This window comes from Ahaetulla prasina, chromosome 1 (genome assembly GCF_028640845.1).
Source record: "Ahaetulla prasina isolate Xishuangbanna chromosome 1, ASM2864084v1, whole genome shotgun sequence".
In the NCBI taxonomy this organism is placed as follows: Eukaryota; Metazoa; Chordata; class Lepidosauria; order Squamata; family Colubridae; genus Ahaetulla; species Ahaetulla prasina.
In genome coordinates, this window is record NC_080539.1 from 315,008,567 (window position 1) to 315,028,956 (window position 20,390).

General features: G+C 38.5%; 1 protein-coding gene across 8 annotated transcripts in view; it reads left to right on the forward strand.

Annotated features, from left to right (window-relative positions):
• The window catches only part of AP4S1 (adaptor related protein complex 4 subunit sigma 1), a 46,042-nt gene that overhangs the window by 19,304 nt on the left and 6,348 nt on the right, over positions 1–20,390 (forward strand). For 3 of the 8 annotated variants that reach the window (XM_058162213.1, XM_058162215.1, XM_058162214.1), the window contains exons 2-6: positions 1,224–1,277; positions 2,760–2,937; positions 7,104–7,190; positions 11,134–11,202; positions 13,136–13,147. In XM_058162213.1, the coding sequence (XP_058018196.1) occupies positions 2,800–2,937; positions 7,104–7,190; positions 11,134–11,202; positions 13,136–13,147 (306 nt within the window). In that variant the 5' untranslated portion in view covers positions 1,224–1,277; positions 2,760–2,799. Of the gene's footprint in view, positions 1–1,223; positions 1,278–2,710; positions 2,938–7,103; positions 7,191–11,133; positions 11,203–13,135; positions 13,148–13,212; positions 20,079–20,390 lie in introns of those variants that run through there. The other 5 variants (XR_009152608.1, XM_058162219.1, XM_058162220.1 and 2 more) reach the window with 3 other exon arrangements.

Sequence of the window (20,390 nt, forward strand, 5' to 3'; positions counted from 1 at the left end):
GCAAAGCTAATCCATAATAAAGGGACAAGCTAGACCATTGGATCAGGCTGTGTGTACATAATGCACTAAACCATAAATCATGATTTACAAATCATAATTCTAAGTAAAAGCCAAAGAAAGCATAGTATAATTTACCATATTATGGTTTGTAAATCATGATTTATGGAGTAGCATATGCAAATGCAATCCAAGAATTCTGAGTGTAGAAAAATAGTGGGGCAATGTTTAAAGCAGTTTCCTCAATCTTAACAGCTTGGGGAATTTTGGAAGTTGACTTTCAAACCACTTAAATCTACCATGATTGAGAAATACTGGTTTAAGATGTAAGCTTCTAGCTTAAGGAAAGGAAGAGAGAAGGCAAAGTTTGAACCACCTTATAAGGTGGTTTGATAGGATGAAAATAATTACTGGAATGCTGTTTGAAGAGTTATGAGTTATAACTAAAATAAAATGATAAAGATTTGTCCAGAAAGTCATGATGAGTTGGCTTGATGATCCTTATTGCTTATATTATTGATTGTAATATAATTATATATTGCTTTATTATATATTGCTTGATTATCCTTATGGCTGTTTATTGCTGCTGATTAATGCGGTATTTTTTTCATAGCTCTGCATTGGCTGATTCAACTGTCTCTAAATGTTGATTAGAATAGGACTCTACCAGTCAGGGAGTCTGAGTTCTGGAGCTTTCATTCCTTACATACCAGAGATTGCTCATGATAAAATTACTTAGGTTGTGGTCAGCAGTGTAAACAATACATCTTATTCCCTGGCTAACATCTTTAACCCTTGCTTAACTGATTTTCCAGCACAAAATTGGAGTTTTAAAATCAAGCTGGGTACAGTTTATCTCCCTGAACAGCAAAACTCCTTTGGAATCCTCCAGATAAACCTGCCAGAAGGAATCAAAATAGATAGACACAAGAAAAAGTACCTTCTCAATTGAGATGCCCCATTTGTAGAAACATTAGAGAGAACTAACTTGTATTTTTCTTTTACCCAAGCCAAGCTTTTAAATTAAATACTAATATTTTGTACTGTGACTCTGTTTTTAATCTTAGTTTTATATACAATGTTTATTTTTCAGTAATATGTGAGTTAATTCATTTGTGCAATATATTTTTCTTTATCTGGTAAGGGTCCTGATTCAAATTCTGCATGATCCTGAGGATTACTAGTGTCAGTAATCTGATGTTATGCCATCTTTTTCTTACTTTCAGTCTGAGCTGGGTGATGACTCCAACAGATAAAGCTGCCAGTAAATTACACCTGTGGTAAGCATGTTTGTTCCATTACCCCAAGGTAGAAATTGGATAAAAGTAGCATTGGGTTCTTTGAGGAAAAAACCTGATAGAATGGTACTTTGAAAGTTGGGTGCTAGAGCAGGGATCTCCAACCTTGGTTGCTTTAAGTCTTGTGGACTTCAACTCCCAGAGTTCCTCAGCCAGCTTTGCTCTGGGAATTGAAGTCCACAAGTCTTAAAGGGACGAAGGTTGGAGACCCCTGTGCTAGAGGGAACTAGAAGAAATTAATCACTACAATTAAAGAAGAAGAATACTTTAATTTGACTTGTTAGCAAAGAATGGAATGCAATATTTTAACAGTGGCTGCTTTGAAGGGTATTTTTGAATAATGGAGTCAGAAATTAATTTTAAGAATATCTGACACCATAGATAGTTGTTGTATTAATGATCTCATAGAACACGAACAAGCTATATAGAATGAGACCGAAATTGATTTGAATGTGTATTTAAATATGAGAAGTTATAAGAATAATATGATAAAAGATGACATGCTGGACATACAAATGAAACTGGCTGGTGTCATAATACTTAAAGATGACATACAAATATCAAACTAGAAGAGTGGTTTGGATAACCTTTTTCACTGAATGTACAGAAGAGATCTGTTAAAGTTTTGAAGAATTTTCTGAGACGGGGCAAATAAAAAATAAAAACAAATTAGATTATAGGACATTATTTGAAGGATTAAAATGTAAGATTGTTAAAAGTTCAGGGAAGGGATATAGAATTGATCAAGGTTAAAATAGATATGTAGTGGTCTCTGATAACCCTTAATGAACATCTGCTGTTAAGGAATGAATGATACAGAGTTTGTATTTTGTTTATAATTAAGATGTGAGTTATGGGAAGAAGAGAGTATTTGTAGTATTTAAGAGATGGTGATAATTTACTAAAATTGTTTATACTGATGATGAAGAGGAAGGATGCTTCTTATATACTTTTTCTTTTCTTTTTTTCTTTTCCACACTTTCTATTTTTTCTTTTTAATATTATTTTTTGTAGTTTGTATTAGTTTTTACTTTCTCTGATTAATCTTTAATAAAATTATTTCTCATAATTCTTATTTCTAGTCCTTCAATTTTCTGTAGTATACTAATCTTTCATAGTAATGGTGATGATGCAATTTCTTCACTGAGCTTGCTAGCCATATCTCTTTGCTGGCAATCTACTGAAGGAAAAAGGTTCCATGTTGGAAAATATTTGTTATAATTAATTTGCTAGCCATGCATTTAAGAGATAATGTTATTTGAAACCTGGCTTATCTAAAACTCCAGCTTTTCTACGTCTTCACATGTCATCTACTAGCTTGGAGTACCTTCCATAGCCTAATTACTTGGCTCTTACAGTACAGGCTGTAAAATTTTGTTTCCAAGTCATTGTTTGTTCTTAATATGTTCATTCAGGTCATTTCTGACAGTGCTGATACATCTGAGTTTCTGATTCTCTTTCAAGCATTTTACCTTGTGAAGATATTTAGACCGAAGCACAAGCCATGATCAAATTTTTCCTGATGGTGAATAAACAAGGCCAAACAAGGCTTTCTCGTTATTATGAATACATGGACCTTCATAAACGGACAGTTCTCGAAGCTGAAGTAATCAAGCAGTGCCTTTCTCGTACAAAGGAGCAAGTATGTAACTGTGACATTTCATACATCTGATCAGAGGTAGTAATTTTACTGGTAGTAAAAATTCTGACTGGCCCTGCCCCCCATCTATTCTCTGCTTCCCGAATCCCAGCTGATCAGGAGGAAATGGGGGTAACCTTCCCCTGGATTGGGGTGGGAATGGAGATTTTACAGTGTCCTTCCCCTGCCATGCCCACCAAGCCAAACCCACCAAGCCATGCCCACCAAGCCATGCCACGCCCACCAAGCCACACCCACAGAACCGGTAGTAAACATTTTTGAAAACCACCACTGCATCTGATGAATTGGACCAGAGTTTCCAAAATGTTATAAATGTTTATTATTTATTTATTTATTTATTATTTAAATTTGTATACCGCCCTTCTCCCGAAGGACTCAGGGCGGTTCACAGCCAGGTAAAAATACAATACAATAAATACAAATTAAAATACAATTAAAAAACTTATTAAAATTGGCCAGAATTAAAATTTAGAGCTAAAAACCCATTAAAACCCATTAAAACACTAACCCAGTCCAGCGCAGATGAATAAGTAGGTTTTAAGCTCATGCTAAAGGTTCGAGGTCCGGAAGTTGACGAAGTCCTGGGGAGTTCGCCCAGAGGGCGGGAGCCCCACAGAGAAGGCCCTTCCCTGGGCATCGCCAGACGACACTGTCGCTACCGACGGCACCCTGAGGAGCCCCTCTCTGTGAGAGCGCACGGGTCGGTGAGAGGTATTCGTAGCAGCAGGCGGTCCCGTAAGTATCCCGGCCCTATGCCATGGAGCGCTTTAAAGACATTCACCAACACCTTGAAGCGCACCCGAAGGCCACAGGTAGCCAGTGCAGCCTGCGAGGATAGGTGTCACCGGGAGCCACGAGGGCTCCTCAATCACCCGCAGCTGCATTCTGGACTAACTGTAGCCTCCGGATGCCCCTCAAGGGAGCCCCATGTAGGGACCATTGCAGTAGTCCAGACGAGACGTCACAAGGGCGTGAGTGACTGTGCACAAGGCATCCCGGTCTAGAAAGGGGCGCAATTGGCGCACCAGGCGAACCTGGTGGAAAGCTCTCCTGGAGACGGCCGCCAAATGGTCTTCAAAAGACAGCCGTTCATCCAGGAGAACGCCCAAATTGCGCACCCTCTCCATCGGGGCCAATGACTGCCCCGACAGTCAGCCGCGGACTCAGCTGACTGTACCGGGATGCCGCATCCACAGCCACTCCGTCTTGGAGGATTGAGCTTGAGCCTGTTCCTCCCCATCCAGACCCGCACGGCTTCCAGACACCGGGACAGCACTTCGATGGCTTCATTGGGGTGGCCCGTGTGAAAAGTACAGCTGGGTGTCATCAGCGCACAGCTGGTACCTCACACCGAAGCCACTGATGATCTCACCCAGCGGCTTCATATAGATGTTGAACAGAAGGCGAGAGAATCGACCCCGCGGCACCCCACAAGTGAGGCGCCGCGGGCCCACCTCTGCCCCGTCAACACCGTCTGCGACCGGTCGGAGAGATAGGAGGAGAACCACCGATAAACGGTGCCTCCCACTCCCAATCCCCAACCGCGCAGCAGGATACCATGGTCGATGGTATCAAAAGCCGCTGAGAGGTCTAATAGGACCAGGGCAGAGGAATAACCCCTATCCCTGGCCCTCCAGAGATCATCCACCAACGCGACCAAAGCCGCCTCAGTGCTGTAACCGGCCGAAGCCGGACTGAACGGGTCCAGATAGACAGTTTCCTCCAGGTGCAGGGGAAACTGATATGCCACCATACTCTCTACAACCTTGCCGCCGGGTTTAAGGTTGAGACTGGACGATAATTACCTAAAACAGCCGGGTCCAGGAAGGCTTCTTGAGGAGGGGCTCACCACCGCCTCTTTCAAGGCGGCCGGAAAGACTCCTCCAACAAAGAAGCACTCAGAATCCCCTGAGCCAGCCTCGTGTCACCTCCTGAGTGGCCAGCACCAGCCAGGAGGGGCACGGGTCCAGTAAACATGTGGTGGCATTCAATCTACCCAGCAACCTGTCCATGTCCTCGGAGTCACAGGGTCAAACTCATCCCACACAACATCACCAAGACCGCCTCAGACGCCCCGTCCGAATCGCTGCAATCTTGGTCCAGACCGTCCTTCAGCTGAACGATTTTATCGTATAGATAACCGTTAAACTCTCAGCACGCCCCTGCAACGGGTCATCCCGCCTCCCCTGGTGAAGGAGGGAGCGGTCACCCAAACAGGGCAGCTGGGCGGTTATCTGTCGACGCAATGAGGGAGGAGGCGAGCAACGCCGCTTCCTCAGTGCCACTAGGTAGGTCCTAGTATAGGATCTAACTAGTGTCCGATCAGCCTCTGAACGGCTGGACCTCCAGGAACTCTCTAGGCGCCTTCTCCGGCGTTTCATCCCCTCAGCTCCTCGGAGAACCAAGGAGCCGGTTGGGATCTACGCCGGGTCAGAGGTCGCAAAGGCACGACACGGTCTAAAGCCCCGCCGCAGCCCGCTCCCAGGCTGCAGCCAGTTCCTCTGCCGTGCCGTGAGCCAGACCTCAGGAAATGGCCCAAGCTCCGTCCGAACCTCTCTGGGTCCATCAGGCGCCTGGGACGGTACCAACGTAATGGTTCCGCCTCCCGCGGTGTTGGGTAGCGGTCAGAAAGTCCAGGCGAAGGAGAGAGTGATCTGACCATGACAAAGGTTCAATGACTATTTCCTTTAAGTCCAGATCTCTCAACCACTGACCAGAGACAAAAATCAGGTCCAGTGTGCCACCCCCGATGTGAGTGGGGCCATCCACTACTTGAGTCAGGTCCAAGGCCGTCATGGAAGCCAAGAACTCCCGAGCTACCGTCGATGACGAGCCGGCAGATGGCAGGTTAAAGTCCCCCATGACTAAAAGTCTGGGGGTCTCCACCGCCACCCCGGCAAGCACCTCTAGGAGCTCGGGCAGGGCAGCTGTCACGCAGCAAGGAGCCAGGTACGCGACCAGCAAGCCCATCTGACATCTATGACCCCACCTCACAAAGAGGGATTCATACTGGTCTATCTGAGGTACAGTGGTCTCCTCGGCTCTAGACTCTCTTTAATCACAACCGCCACCCCTCCACCCCTACCCTGGGCCCTCGGCTGATGGAATGCACGGAAACCCGGTGGGCACATCTCAACCAGGGGCACACCCCCTTCATTGCCCAACCAGGTCTCCGTAACGCCTATAATATCCGCGGCACCCCCCTGAATTAGATCATGTATTAGGGGGGCCTTATTGGCCACGGACCGTGCGTTGCATAACATCAGACGAAGGCCCAGGCTCTGAGGGTCCTGACCATCCGGGGAACGGGTAAAGTTAGGGGGATCGGGGCACGCGATCGCCTGCATACATCGAACGCGTGACCCCCTATGTCGATACGATCCCCCCCTGTTACATGTTAATGTAGTTTTTATGGTAGTACAATTTTTAAATATTTTTCATTGTCTTTAGCAGTTGTTTGAAGGCCAAACTCTATGTAATTCAGCCACACCTCTGGCTGATTGGCTTTATTTATACATACAAAACGTGTAAAACACCATAATTAGTTAGGACAATCAGAAACCATTCAATAACAAGCTATATCCCTTGTGAAGATATTTAGACCATAGCACAAGCCATAATCAGACTAGTCCTGATTTATGTCTTAGAGGTATGCACAAAGTATGAATGAACAATCTATTTGGAGACAGATAAAAATAATTGTTATTAAATGATTCAGAAATCCATATGTCTTTTGTGTTTTAATTGTTTTATTAAATGTGACAGAGAAGCGATCAACGTTTTGTTCATATTTATGTAAAGAATGAGGGTGTTGTTTTTTTTTACTGACATAATGCAGGAAGGGAGCAATCCATATGTGTTATTGAACTTCATTTTATCCTTTTTTCATCATTTTCTATATCTGAGTTTGAATACAAGTGTAGTCACTGATATATAACTTGACTCTAAGAGTGACTAAATTCACTCATCACACTGAATAATTCTGTAGTGCATTTGATTTTATATTAGCATGTTGTGCAAATCCAGCAATCATAAATTATATATTTTTGTGATGAAAAAGAAATCAGACCAATTATTATTGCTAATGCACATCTACAAATCTAGGTATTTTATATCAATTTACATTTTTTTACTTTGTTTCCCTTTAGTGCTCCTTTCTTGAGTACAAAGATTTTAAGTTGGTCTATAGACAATATGCTGCTCTTTTCATAGTTGTTGGAATCAATGAAACAGAGGTATGTTTTGACTTTCTTATTTATAGATATAGATATGCCCTGAAGACCCTTTTTACATCAAAAAATACTTCTTGATACTTCTTTGTCCTGATGTTCGTATGTCATCCAATACTTCTGCTGATGATCACCACATAAATGCTGGACAGGAAACTTTGGGGGTTGCCCCTCAAGGAACACATAGCAATGCTATGACATCACCAGAAGAATGAATTAGAAATATTTTGGCCTTTTTAATATATATTTGGTGGAATGGAATGGAATGGAATGGAATGGAACGAACAGAACAGAACAGAATTCTTTATTGACTATGTGGTTGGACACACAAGGAATTTGTCTTGGTGCATATGCTCTCAATGTACATAAAAGAAAAGATACATTCATCAAGAATCATAAGGTACAACACTTAATGATAGTCATAGGATACAAATGAGCAATCAAATCATATTGGGAAACAATATATTTATTTATTTATTTTGTCACAACATCATACAAAAAGATTATATAGTATATACACATATAAACATATATAGGAAGAAGAAAAGAAAAACAATAGGACAGGAACGGTAGGCACGTTTGTGCGCTTATGCACGCCCCTTATGGTCCTCTTAGGAATGGGGTGAGGTCAATAGTAGAAAGTTTTTGGTTAAAGCTTTTTAGGATTATGGGAAGAGACCACAGAGTCAGGTAAAGTATTCCAAGCACTGATGATTCTGTTGCAGAAGTCATATTTTCTGCAATCTAGATTAAAGCGGTTTACATTAAGTTTAAATCTATTGGTTGCCCTTGTATTATTGCAATTAAAGCTGAAGTAGTCTTTGACAGGAAGGACATTACAATAGATGATTCTGTGAGTTAAACTTAGGTCTTGTCGAAGGCGACGGAGTTCCAAGTTTTCTAAGCCTAGGATTTCAAGTCTGGTGGGATAAGGTATTTTGTTGTTTTCAGAGGAATGGAGAACTCTTCTTGTAAAATATTTCTGGACACGTTCAATTGTATTGATGTCAGAGATGTGGTGAGGGTTCCAAACAGGTGAGCTGTATTCTAGAATTGGTCTAGCAAATGTTTTATATGCTCTGGTTAGTAGTGTGGTGTTTTTGGAAAAGAAGCTACGCAAAATTAGGTTTACAACTCTTAGAGCTTTTTTTGCTATGTAGTTGCAGTGGGCTTTGGCACTTAGATCATTTGACATGAAAACTCCAAGGTCTTTAACGGGATGGGGGTCGTCTGTAAGGTAATGTCCATCTAGTATGTACTTAGTTTTAGGGTTCTTTTTTCGAATATGTAAGACTGAGCATTTGCTGGTTGAAATTTGGAGCTGCCAATTTTTAGACCAAGCGGTTAGATGGTCAAGGTCGTTTTGAATGATAGAAGTGTTGTCTGTGGTGTTAAATAGTTTGACATCGTCAGCAAAGAGAACACAATTACTTGAGATATGGTCAGGTAAATCTTGAGATATGGTCAGATAAATACTTGAGATATGGTCAGATAAATCGTAAGCATACAAGCAACAAAATTACAGTCATACAGTCATAAGTGGAAAGAGATTGGTGATGGGAACTATGAAACGATTAATAGTAGTGCACATTTAGTAAATAGTCTGACAGTGTTGAGGGAATTATTTGTTTAGCAGAGTGATGGCCTTGAGGAAAAAACTGTTCTTGTGTCTAGTTGTTCTGGTGTGCAGTGCTCTATAGTGTCGTTTGAGGGTAGGAGTTGAAACAGTTTATGTCCAGGATGCAAGGATCTGCAAATATTTTCACGGCCCTCTTCTTGATTCGTGCAGTATACAGGTCCTCAATGGAAGGCATCTACCTTAACCTGAACCTTAACCTTAACCTGAATATCGCCTATTTTATTTTCTAAATTCAAATTAATTTGAACTTCATCTATTTTCCTTTGCAAATCTAAATTAATTTGGTTAATTTCTTCCAGTCTTTCCTCTGTTTGAATACTAGATAACAATAATGGATTAATTGATTCCTTTAATTTTTTCATCTCCCTCCTCTGTTCTTCCACCATATCTTTAAAATCCAATATTTCTTTCTCCATTTCATCAAATTTTTGATCTATTTCTGAAAGATGAACCTCCATAAGCTCCTGTAAAAAAAAATTTTTTTTCCCCTTGGGTAATTATTTTATAGTGAAACCTTTGCATTAGATTTCATAAAATGAATTCAAGTATTTCTCAGTCCCAGGTCAGCAGTAATAACTGATATTACAAACATCTGCTTTTATTATTTCAAGTTTCTTTTTTTATTCATGTACTCTTGCAAATTCCAAATTGAAATATAAATCATGGTGTCATAAATTTGGCATAGCTATTGAAATATCTGATTAGAAAGTTAAATTGTTGTCCAAACATGAAATAAATGCACAGATGAAATATTATATTTTGCAATTTAGTTCATACTATTTGCTTGAAGGAGTAATACAAAACCTTAACTTGATATATGAATACAGATCATGTTCAAATTAGACAGAGTGCATATAATTTTGGATGAAATGGTTCTAAATGGTTGCATTGCAGAAACCAACAAAACCAGAATTCTTGCACCTCTTTTGGTTCTTGATAAAATGGCAGAAACCTAGAAGAAACAAGCCAGAAAATAATATTGTACATATTTGAAAATATTCTTCAAATACAAAGGACAGTTTTTGAGTTTTTTGCCAAATTGTGAATAATTGTTTTCGGGCTAAAAGATTGAGTAAAAGATTATTTAAGCCAATGTTTCTGTGGTACATTAAAGATTAAAAGTCTGGCATGAAATTTTGTAATGACAATGGTAGATTTTACTAGATATCTAAACTGAATACTATGAACTCATATGACACACAAGCTAACTTCTGAGAGTTGTAGCAGCCTTATATCAACATTTATTGGATGGATTGGCTCTCATTTCTGTCAGCAGTTCAGAGGTGGTATTCAGCAGGTTCTGACCAGTTCTGGAGAACCGGTAGCAGAAATTTTGAGTAGTTCGGAGAACCAGTAGTAAAAAATTCTGACTGGCCCAGCCTCCATCTATTCTCTGCTTCCCGAGTCCCAGCTGATCAAGAGGAAATGGGGATTTTACAGTATCCTTTCCCTGGAGTGGGGTAGGAATAGAGATTTTACAGTATCCTTCCCCTCCCACCCCCACAAAGCCACCCCCACCAAGCCATGCCACGCCCACCACGGCACACCCACAGAACCAGTAGTAACAAATTTTGAAACCCACCACTGCAGCAGATCAATTACAGTAGAACCTCTGGTCACAAACGCTTCTGACCATGACCAAATCATGGTTCCTACCAAAAAATTCACAAATTTTTTTTTTTGCAGCCAATTTTCCTTTCTGCACCATTTTTTTTGTAAGTGCCAAATTTCCAAAATTAGGTTCGGGTCATGACCAAGTTGGTTTGCGACCAAAGTTATGGAATGAATTATGGTTATTTACTGTACTCTGTATCTTCAGACCCTCGTGAAAATAGTCTACCTCTTCCTTCATGGATATTCTTTTTACTATACATGCATCTGAAATGTTCACGTTACTTTATAAATATTGAATTCAATCCTGGGAAAAATAAAATGTACTTATAATAATGAAAACCTTTGACAAAAACCCAAGGCTACAAACAGGAATCATGAACTAGAACATCCATGTCAGTGTCAATGAATAGGGTGTAATCAATTTGCTCACAGTGAAATTTAGTGCAGTGTCCTACCCTGGTGTTCAGCTTGTACACTTATTGTTTTACTTTATTTTGCCAGTGCAGCAGATGCAGAATTTAAGGGAGAATTGGGAACTAAGGAGACTTAGGTGGTTTAATTTCTACTTTTGCTTCTCTTGATACTTTTTAATATTTTAGAGTTACTCTATACAGTAAGCTATTGTAAAAAAAAGAAAACATGTTAGCACACCTGCCAATCGTTCTTTTTTAAAGTGTGTTTTGAACTTAATTTCAGAATGAGATGGCTGTATTTGAACTGATTCATAATTTTGTTGAAGTTTTGGACAAGTATTTCAGCAGAGTGGTAAGTATGAATTTAGCAAATGTAATTGTACTGTGAACAGTCAGCCTGAAGGCCGTGTAGCTAGCATGTCTTTGAATAGGGCATAATTCTAATGAAATGCATGGGAACAGTCATGAATATGGAAACTTTAGGTTATGCGCAGGGTACTTTTTCCTTCTCACACTACCAGTTGGCTGTCCAGCCTTCATCATTAGATCATGACCTACAAAACATGAGTATGCTCTATCATCTGTGCCCTATACTGTATGTGCCTCAAATGCCTTCCAAGCAAGATTTTTTCCATGATTCACTTTTGGAGAATGCTGTTTATGCATAATGCACAAATGAAATGAACAAAATGTTAAAAAGTTATGATATTTATGGAGTTACTTACCAAGCACATCCACATTATATTAAAGTTACCAAAGTATCTTTACAATCCCTAAGGCATGTCACAACTTTAGAGCACCCTTAATGTTTGGAAGTTGAAAGTTGAAAAATATGACACGCCCTAAATGCAGTTTGTGCATGAGAAATACCCTATATCAAAATTCTTTAAGTAATCAAGAAAAATAATGCGAGGAGATTATTAGAGAAAGTAATAGCTTGTCCATATTAACATTTCTATGAATGTATTGGTGGATTAATTAACAGTATCAGGTTTATGATGACATGAGAATGAGGATTTGAGTTCCATCCCCATATACCCAAATCTTCCATCCCCATATACCCAAATCTAAACTGTGGACAGATACAATTTTAATTCAGAAGTGGTATACTGGCTGGAAAATTCTGGGAGTTGAAGTCCACCTATCTTTATTTATTTAAAATTAAATTTAATCTTGAATCTTAAATCTTTAAATTATTTATTATTATTTATTTAAATTTAAATTTAATCTTTAATCTTAAATTTAAATTCAATCTTGAAGCTGCCAAGGATGAGAAGTACTGAAATAGACTACGTAAAATATAGTCTGTCCAACTTTTCATCCTTTCTGAGTTAAACAAAGTGAGAGGCAAGACCAATTCCTATAGACTACTATTGCTAATGCAATTGTACTATTTTTAATAAGAGAGCACATTGTGAATTGTCTATTCTCTGCTAAATGATCTATAATCACAAAGTATATAATAATAGGGGAAGATTTTTGGAATGAGATTTTCAGATTTTCAAATTACTGTAAGAATAAGGTACTGCTTATATGGCTGCTGAATTTATGTAATGCATTTTGCATATAATCATCTTTGATATGCAGACTGACATGGGCAAAATATAATGTTATTGTTTTTAGCAGCCCACCTCTGCAGAACATATTAACAAATATAGACGTTAAAAAGACATTAGCTTTTGAGTTCTTTCTAATGTTGCAATAGAGGTACAAAGTTATTTGGTTTAGAAAATAACCATTTGGAATTGTAGAATATCAGTTAGGCAAATGGAAAATTAATATGTTCAAAGCAGAATTTGGGAGTAAAACTCATCATTTCCTTAAGTCCCATTCACTTTTTCTTTTAGAATTTAATTTTCCTCTTGCATCCATCATCTTCCTCCTTATCCACTTATCCTCCAAAATCACTTGCAGTTGTTAAGCTGGGGAATAGCATAACATGCCTTCAGGGATCAATTATGCCCTCTGGGTTTAAACATAGTCAGCATTCTGAAATTCAACTTTTACTTGAATAATAAAAATAACTCTTCCATTCCATTGGAAGAAATGACAAGAGGTGAGCTTTTGGGGTCATAAGAAGTGGCAGCAGAAGAAAACGATAAAAAAATGTCACATTTATTTTTCTCGAAAAAGAGTTTCTGCTAGATTGAAAACCTTTTTGCAAATTGAAAGAATTTAGAATCCTTATGCTTACAAACTAATATAAAAATCGATTTTAGAAAAAAATAGCAAAACAATAACAGCTCTGTTCTCTTGCTAATTTTTTTTAATTATTATTTTTTCAGAGCGAATTAGATGTATCCTTTTTGATTCCCCCAATCTATTTATTCTTTTTTATGTTCTTGCTCTTCCTTGCCTAAAGCACACTACTCGGCCAACACCTGATTTAAAGCTATATCATATTGAACCAGAATATAAAATATGTGAAAATTGTGGTAAGTTGTTAAAGGTCACAAAGATTTTACACAAAGGAAAGGTGGCATGATTATAAATATTGGGATTTTGAAGCTTTATCCCTTCTTTTTAACCAACTTTTTAACCAACTGAGCATTAATCATTTTAGGAATTAACTCCAAACTTGCATATATAAAAATGTATAGTACAAATCATAAAAAAGCATTCCAGACACTAATAGAAAATCAGCACATTACTGTATAAACCTTAGTTAATGAAGGCTATTATCAATTTGGAAAACTCTTACGCTTTAAATACACACATTTGTAGTCTGCCTGTGTGTGATACCTATTCTTATTCCTTTGAAGGAGTGTTTTTTCCAGGCTTGGAGCTAGTTCCCACCTTTAGAAAGTTATTCCTGTTGGACTTGCCCCTAAAAGGGATTTATTTGTCTCCATCCCTTGAGTTTGAAGAGCAGGAAAGGTTTCTTTTCTACCATGTCTTTAATAATGTCATGCTGTTCTGATTTTTAAACTGACCCAGTTGTTTAAAATCCTTTGTGTGCTGCATTTTGAGAAACTGCGTATGTTGTTGTTATTTCTACTATCTTTTCATTATTTTAAATCTGAAGGGCCAAAAAAAAGCAAAGTGGACACTTTCTTAAATGGTAATAATAAAATACCCCATTTTCCCGAAAATAAGACATCCCCTGATAATAAGCCCAATCGTGCTTTTGAGTGCATGCACTAAAATAAGCCTCCCCCCTGAAAATAAGCCCTCTCCAAAAATATTTAAACGCAGAGCTGGAAATCAGGTAAGACAGCAAGAGGAGCCCCATCTTGCTCCATGTGCCCCCAAATAATAAGACCTCCCCGAAAATAAGGCCAAGCGCTTATTTCGGGGATCAAAAAATATAAGACAGGGTCTTATTTTGGGGAAAACACGGTAATTATTTGCATGATAACTAGTTTCACAGTTTAAAATATTCACTTAAACTAGGGATAGAAGAAAGATAAATCTGAATGTAGATATAAATCTCCAGGTGATTTGCAACATGTTTTGGAAGGTTTCTTAGTCTATGATTGCTGTTTTTGCAACATCAACCAAATGATAAACCATGCCTCTAAATTTCACCACTGAAATTAAAGGAACTGGGGTAACATAAGTGGAATTTGGATAGAAAAATACTATGCCTTTTTTTTTCATTGACAGTTTAACTGTTAAATCTAAGAGTTCTCTCAAGATTGAATTCACCTTCATAGAACCCACACGTACATCTCCTTCCTGGCAAACTTTGCCAACCTGGAGGGACATGGATCTAATGAGCAGGTGACCAAGCTTACAGTTATAAGGACCTTGTTCACTTTTAGGTACAGGTTTAAACCTTTCCTAGATATTGGGGCAAGATTGTTCCCCAAGCATCTTCACAGGATCCACATTAAATTTGGCACCTGTCAGTGTCCCAAGTAGACTAGGCAGGAATCACAATAAGATGAGCTAATTCTACCTTATTATAAGGCTACATTAATAGAATCTTGCAAATCGGAAAGTACAAATCTCTTATCTTTTTATACTTCGAATTAATTATGGAAGATCCTTTCTAAATTTGTTTTTCTGTGTGTTACTCAACTGTAAGCTCCTCCTTCTTTTATCCTTAAGTGGTATCTCTTTGTTACCAGGGGATGATCTAACCATGATAGAGGAACCACAGAGAGCTTCCCCAGATCACTTTGCCGTTGGTCTTAAAGAAAACCAGATCAAGTATGATCACTATCCCATGATGGGTTCTGGATGACTTGGGATAGACCCTTGACTGTCATAGTGGCTACAAACTCCTGATCTACCTCAGATCTCTCCGCAGAAGTTAGATTGAAATTTTCCAGAACCATAAGCCTGGGAAAGTCAATCTATAACTATAGTGCCAACACTTTCTGCAACAGTTTTCCCCCAGAAGAGAAATTAGGTGAAAGTTGTCTCATACAGTTAGATCAAAAAATGGGTTCTTCAGCAAGGTATACATCACCATTTCTTTCAAGGCAGAGGGCATTATCCTCTCCTTTAAAAAGTCATTAATCTTCTCCCAAATCTAAACAAATGTCCCTCACCAGCCACAGTGAGCCAAGCAGGACATGAATCAAGGTCATAGATCCTGACCCAGATTTTTTCTCCTGCTGCTTCTATCTCTAGAAGTTCAAAGGAACCTACATTGTCTAAGACATCTGGAAAGATTCAGCACAAGTAGCAACTTCCTTGTGAGCAATTTATCTGGCAGCCAAGGAGATCAGTCTAGCAAATCAAAAAGTTTCTGGGAGGAGACAGAGGTGTTTAAAGCTGGAGTGAAACAAAATTGCGCATTTCTTTTGTCATGTCATAACCAGCTTGGTGCCTTCTGTCATTCCTTCCTTGGGTGGGAAATTGTTTCCTGTTCAGGAAGGTTCCATTGCCCTTACTGACCTAGTTCCAAATGGAATAGCCGACCTATTATAACTTAAAGGTGGACGTGTAGCGCTCAGGAATCAAAATCCCACTTTCTCATCAAATTCCACACATCTGCATATCAACTTGAAGGTGCAAAATCCCTTAACCCATTAATCCTCATCTGTGAGCCCTGTCTCTTCAAATATCAGTTCTTTCGTATTTCCCACATTATTTCTAAATGTTTGTAGCCAATTTTCCAAACTGTCAGAATCTTTCATTTGTCATCAGCTTCAAATTGAGTTCAATGAAATTCTCTGTTTTACTGCATTTCCTCTGGAACTTATTTCTTGGCATCTCCACACAGTTGCTACTCTTCTGAAAACTTCTAGTTTTCTCCATTTTCCTGGCCACTTATGCTCTAATAGGAGCCAAGACACATTCATGATTCATGGCCCTGGCAAACTCAGCTTCCCATATGACAGATCAAACAATCAAGAAGATTTCTTTACTGTCCATCCCAGAAGATACTTTTCTAGTTTGTTCAGATCATCCTGTCTTCTCCTTTGCCTTCATTCTTTCTCCTTCTTACTGCCACTTGCTATCTCTTCTGTTGCACCCTATTCCTTCCCAAACCTGATTACCTAGTGTTCCAACCTAGTCACTGACATTCCTGTAGTCTGTAAATACCAATAGTAGCAACACATAAACACTTTATAACTAAAAAAAACCAATAGCACAATACAAAAATTTCCAGGCAGCACACTCAACAACAGAGTTTACTGCAAACATTTGAGGTGGGGAGGGAGGGGAGAGGAAGAAAAGACAAGAGCATACATAATAACCGAATTTCAACAATTAAATCAAAACATTTTTAGTTTTTTGAGTGGTTGATTTTTAGGTAAGGAAATTGTTCAACTTCAGAAAACTACACTATGCCAGCCTGCAGGATTTTCTAACGGGAAGTTTATTAGGAATTAGGCTTTATCTTTGCAGATGGAAGCAGTGGTGGGATTCAAATAATTTAACAACCGGTTCTCTGCCCTAATGATTTCTTCCAACAACCAGTTCAGCAAACTGCTCAGAAAGTTAACAACCGGTTCTCCCGAAGTGGTGCGAACTGGCTGAATCCCATCACTGGATGGAAGTACTGGCATGCCCTAAAAGCACAGCAGGATTGTGCCAGGTTTGTACTTGGTTTGAAAACTACAAGGGGATTCCAGGGAAATTTGATGTAATGATTAAAACCCAGTCTAGAAACCAGGAGACAGAGAATTCAATTCCTGCCTTAGGCATGAAACTTGCTGGTGATCTTGGGTCAGTCACTTTTGTTTAGCGCTAGGAAGAAGTTATGGGCTAAACACTTCTAAAAAAAAACTTGCCAAGAAATTTGCAGGGACTTGTCCTGGCAGTCACCAGAAGTCAAGACTGATTTGAAGGCATAAAACAGATTAACCAAAAAGTTGGAAACCATCTTAGGAAAAGGAAGTAGCAATTATGTTTACCTTTATAAAAAAACTTTCCAATATAGCAAAATGTAAAATAAGATACAAAGAGTAAGTCTTTATAAATTGCTGGGATATAAACCTTTTTCTCCATAGAATAGAATTAAAAGTTCTTTATTATATTAACATTTGACAAGCTCACAGCTTTGTGCCTGAAAATATTGGAAGAAAATTCTTTAGGATAATGCTGGAAAAACTAATTTAGGAATGCAATATTTATTCACAAAAAAAAAATTAAGAGGAACAATTCAGAGTCCTAATTTTTTATATAGCAGGAAAGATTTGGAGGAGCGTAGTTAAACGTAACTTGAATTTCAATAGTTTAAATTACTATTCTGCTACAGCAAATTAATATCTGAGATGGATTAAATGCTTGTGGGGGAAAAACATTTCTCTTTGAAAATGTAACCTAAATATGTTGAACCTGGGATAGTGGACTGTTCACTACAGTGCAATTCTGCACCCAGACAGCTGAAGTGAAACCTAGTGAACATACTAGAACTGATTTCTGAACAACTGTACACTGTTTACTTGCAACAAACATGTCACTGCACATTGCACAAAAGGTTGTTAGAACATTTGAAGGGAAGAAGTGGGTTAGAGATTAAAAAAATATATGACTCATAGGTAGGAGAAACAGGTGCACAAAGTAATCAATACCAAAACCCAAGCTTGCTACTCCATAGTAGGCATCTAATATGTTTTGTTCAAGTGCCAACATTTCAGTGATGTCTGCTGAAGGAAGAACTATCCTCTCATGATCCTTTCATGATGATTTACCATTCTAGTAAATGCACCAACTGTGACATTGTCAGACGAAGGCTTGTTTGAGATTCAAGGAGATCAAGGTACACAAAATGGTGTATAGACAAAGAACACTCAAAAAGTTATTAACAGGGTTCCTTTCTGATCACGTCATTTAGATACAGAGCCAACCACAATTTTAGATCAACCCTACACTCACGGCAGTGATTTGTGTTATCATGCTGAGTCCCATTATAATAGGGAAGAATAGTAATCTATTTCAGTTCTCAACAAACACTTTATATAAAGTAGTACCGGTATGTATTATTATTTAAGCCAGTTCCTATCCATTCAATACATGTTCCTGATGAAATTGATGCCAATCTCTTTTTACTGGAAAAAAATGCTAATTTTAATTTCATTGTTTAAAATGGGGCAAAATGATCATCTTCTAAACACATATTTTTAAGAACGTGTGCTGCACCAAAATAAATAAATCAAAATAAAAAAGGCAGTTGGTTGCTCTAGTGCAGGGGTCTCCAACCTTGGCAACTTTAAGACTTGTGGACTTTAACACCCAGAGTTCCTCAGCCAGTAAAGCTGCCAAGTTGCCAAGGTTGGAGACCCCTGCTCTAGTGCTTACTTAGAACAAGGTGAGCAAAAGAAGACTGAGAGAATGAAGAGGAAGTTATAGTCACTTGGTTGTCAAGAGCAGATGAAATACTTGCTCTTGAAATACTTGCTGTTGGAATGAAGTTGTGGAATGCTGCTTAGCAGGGTGTGGTTAGCTCACACATCATGATGATATGATGAAGAAACCTCTTAGGGTTTCCTTCATATCAGCTCCCAACTACCTCTCCAGATGCTTTTTGAACTGTAAAATGGAATGCACTGTGTGTATCCCATCAAATCCTAAAGCTTTATCATGTTTTGGAGATCTATCCAAAGATCCTCCTGGTTTCCCCATCCACCAGGAAATGGTAGCATTTATTAGATTTCTGACAGCTGAATTAGCAGTATTGAAATACCTGAATTATTCCTGTATAATTAGCTTTTAATGGCAAACAGCATTCTATGCCCACACAATACATTAAATAGACCCATTCACTAGTTTTAAATAGAGATACAAAACTCCCCTTTCTAAACCAATTGTGCAGTTTTTATAATAAAACTCAAGATTTAACTTGAAAGTCCAGAATGTTTGACTCTTAGTGGAATGCATGTATAATTATGTACGTAATTAAGATAATGCTTTCAATAGGGACACCATCTCATTTATACTTGTCATCAAATTGCTTTATTACAGTCTCCAGAGAGTGAGCTCTGGAAGCTACTCTTCAAGAAAAGATAGGGGGCAAATATCTGTATTACAGAATTTTGAGTACTTATTTCAAATTATAATTTCTCAGAGCCATTGTAGGAGAAGAGCCATGAGAATTAATTCAGAATAAAATTCCTTTAAGTTTGTAACAGAGAGATTATTGGAGAAGACACTAGCCAGCTGATGTAACATCACACATCATCTCCCTTGATAAAATATGCTTAAGGTTGAAGCATATTGACAATAAATTAAATATTTAAAAGAATCAAAGAAGCTAATTTCGTAAGTTATGCAAATCTTTGAGACTGAATATTATACATACTGAATATATCTGAATATATATAGTTTGAAAGAAAAAAATGAGAATAAGAGAACATTAGTTTTCTGAACACTAACATGGCCAGCTCACTATTATTATTATAAAAATAATATAAGCTTGGGTAATTATTTTATTTTTTTTATTTTTTTTTATAAAAAGTTTTATTTTAGCATTCATATCCAATAACATATTTAATGTACCATCATATACAATTAATCAGACCTGCCCGGTCACCACCCCCTTCCTACTCTCTTCCCTTCTCTACCTTCTTCTACTTTCCACGACCATCCTCCCCTTCTCTTATCTACCTCCTCTCCTCCTTCCTCCCTACTCCTTTCTTCTCCCTCTTCTATCCCTCTTCCTTCCTTTCCTCTTCCTCCTCTTCTCTTTCCTACCTCCTTCTCTCTTCTACTTCCTTCCTTCCCATCATTCTGAAATGATAGCCAGGCAGCTCCGATCTTACATTGATTATACATCTTCAATCATCTCGTACATTAACCATCAATCCATTTTCTACCTCATCCTCCCTCCCCTCCTTCCTCCCCTCCCCCACCCCACAGGACTTCCCAGAACCGAATACAGGGTATAAAACTAACAGTCAAAAATTAAAATATAACACAAATCATAATCCATAGTCACTCCTTAAAACCTCGACTCCCCGATCTCAGAAATTTCCAATTGAGTTCGTATTTGTTCTTCATTAAAGTACATAGTTTTTAATATCCAACCTTCATCAATCAGTACCAAAACAACGTTCCATCTTCCAATATTCACCAAGGATTCTTCTGAAATGTCTTTCTTCCTTAAGCAGTCTCTCAAGAATAGTTCATATTTCCAACTTA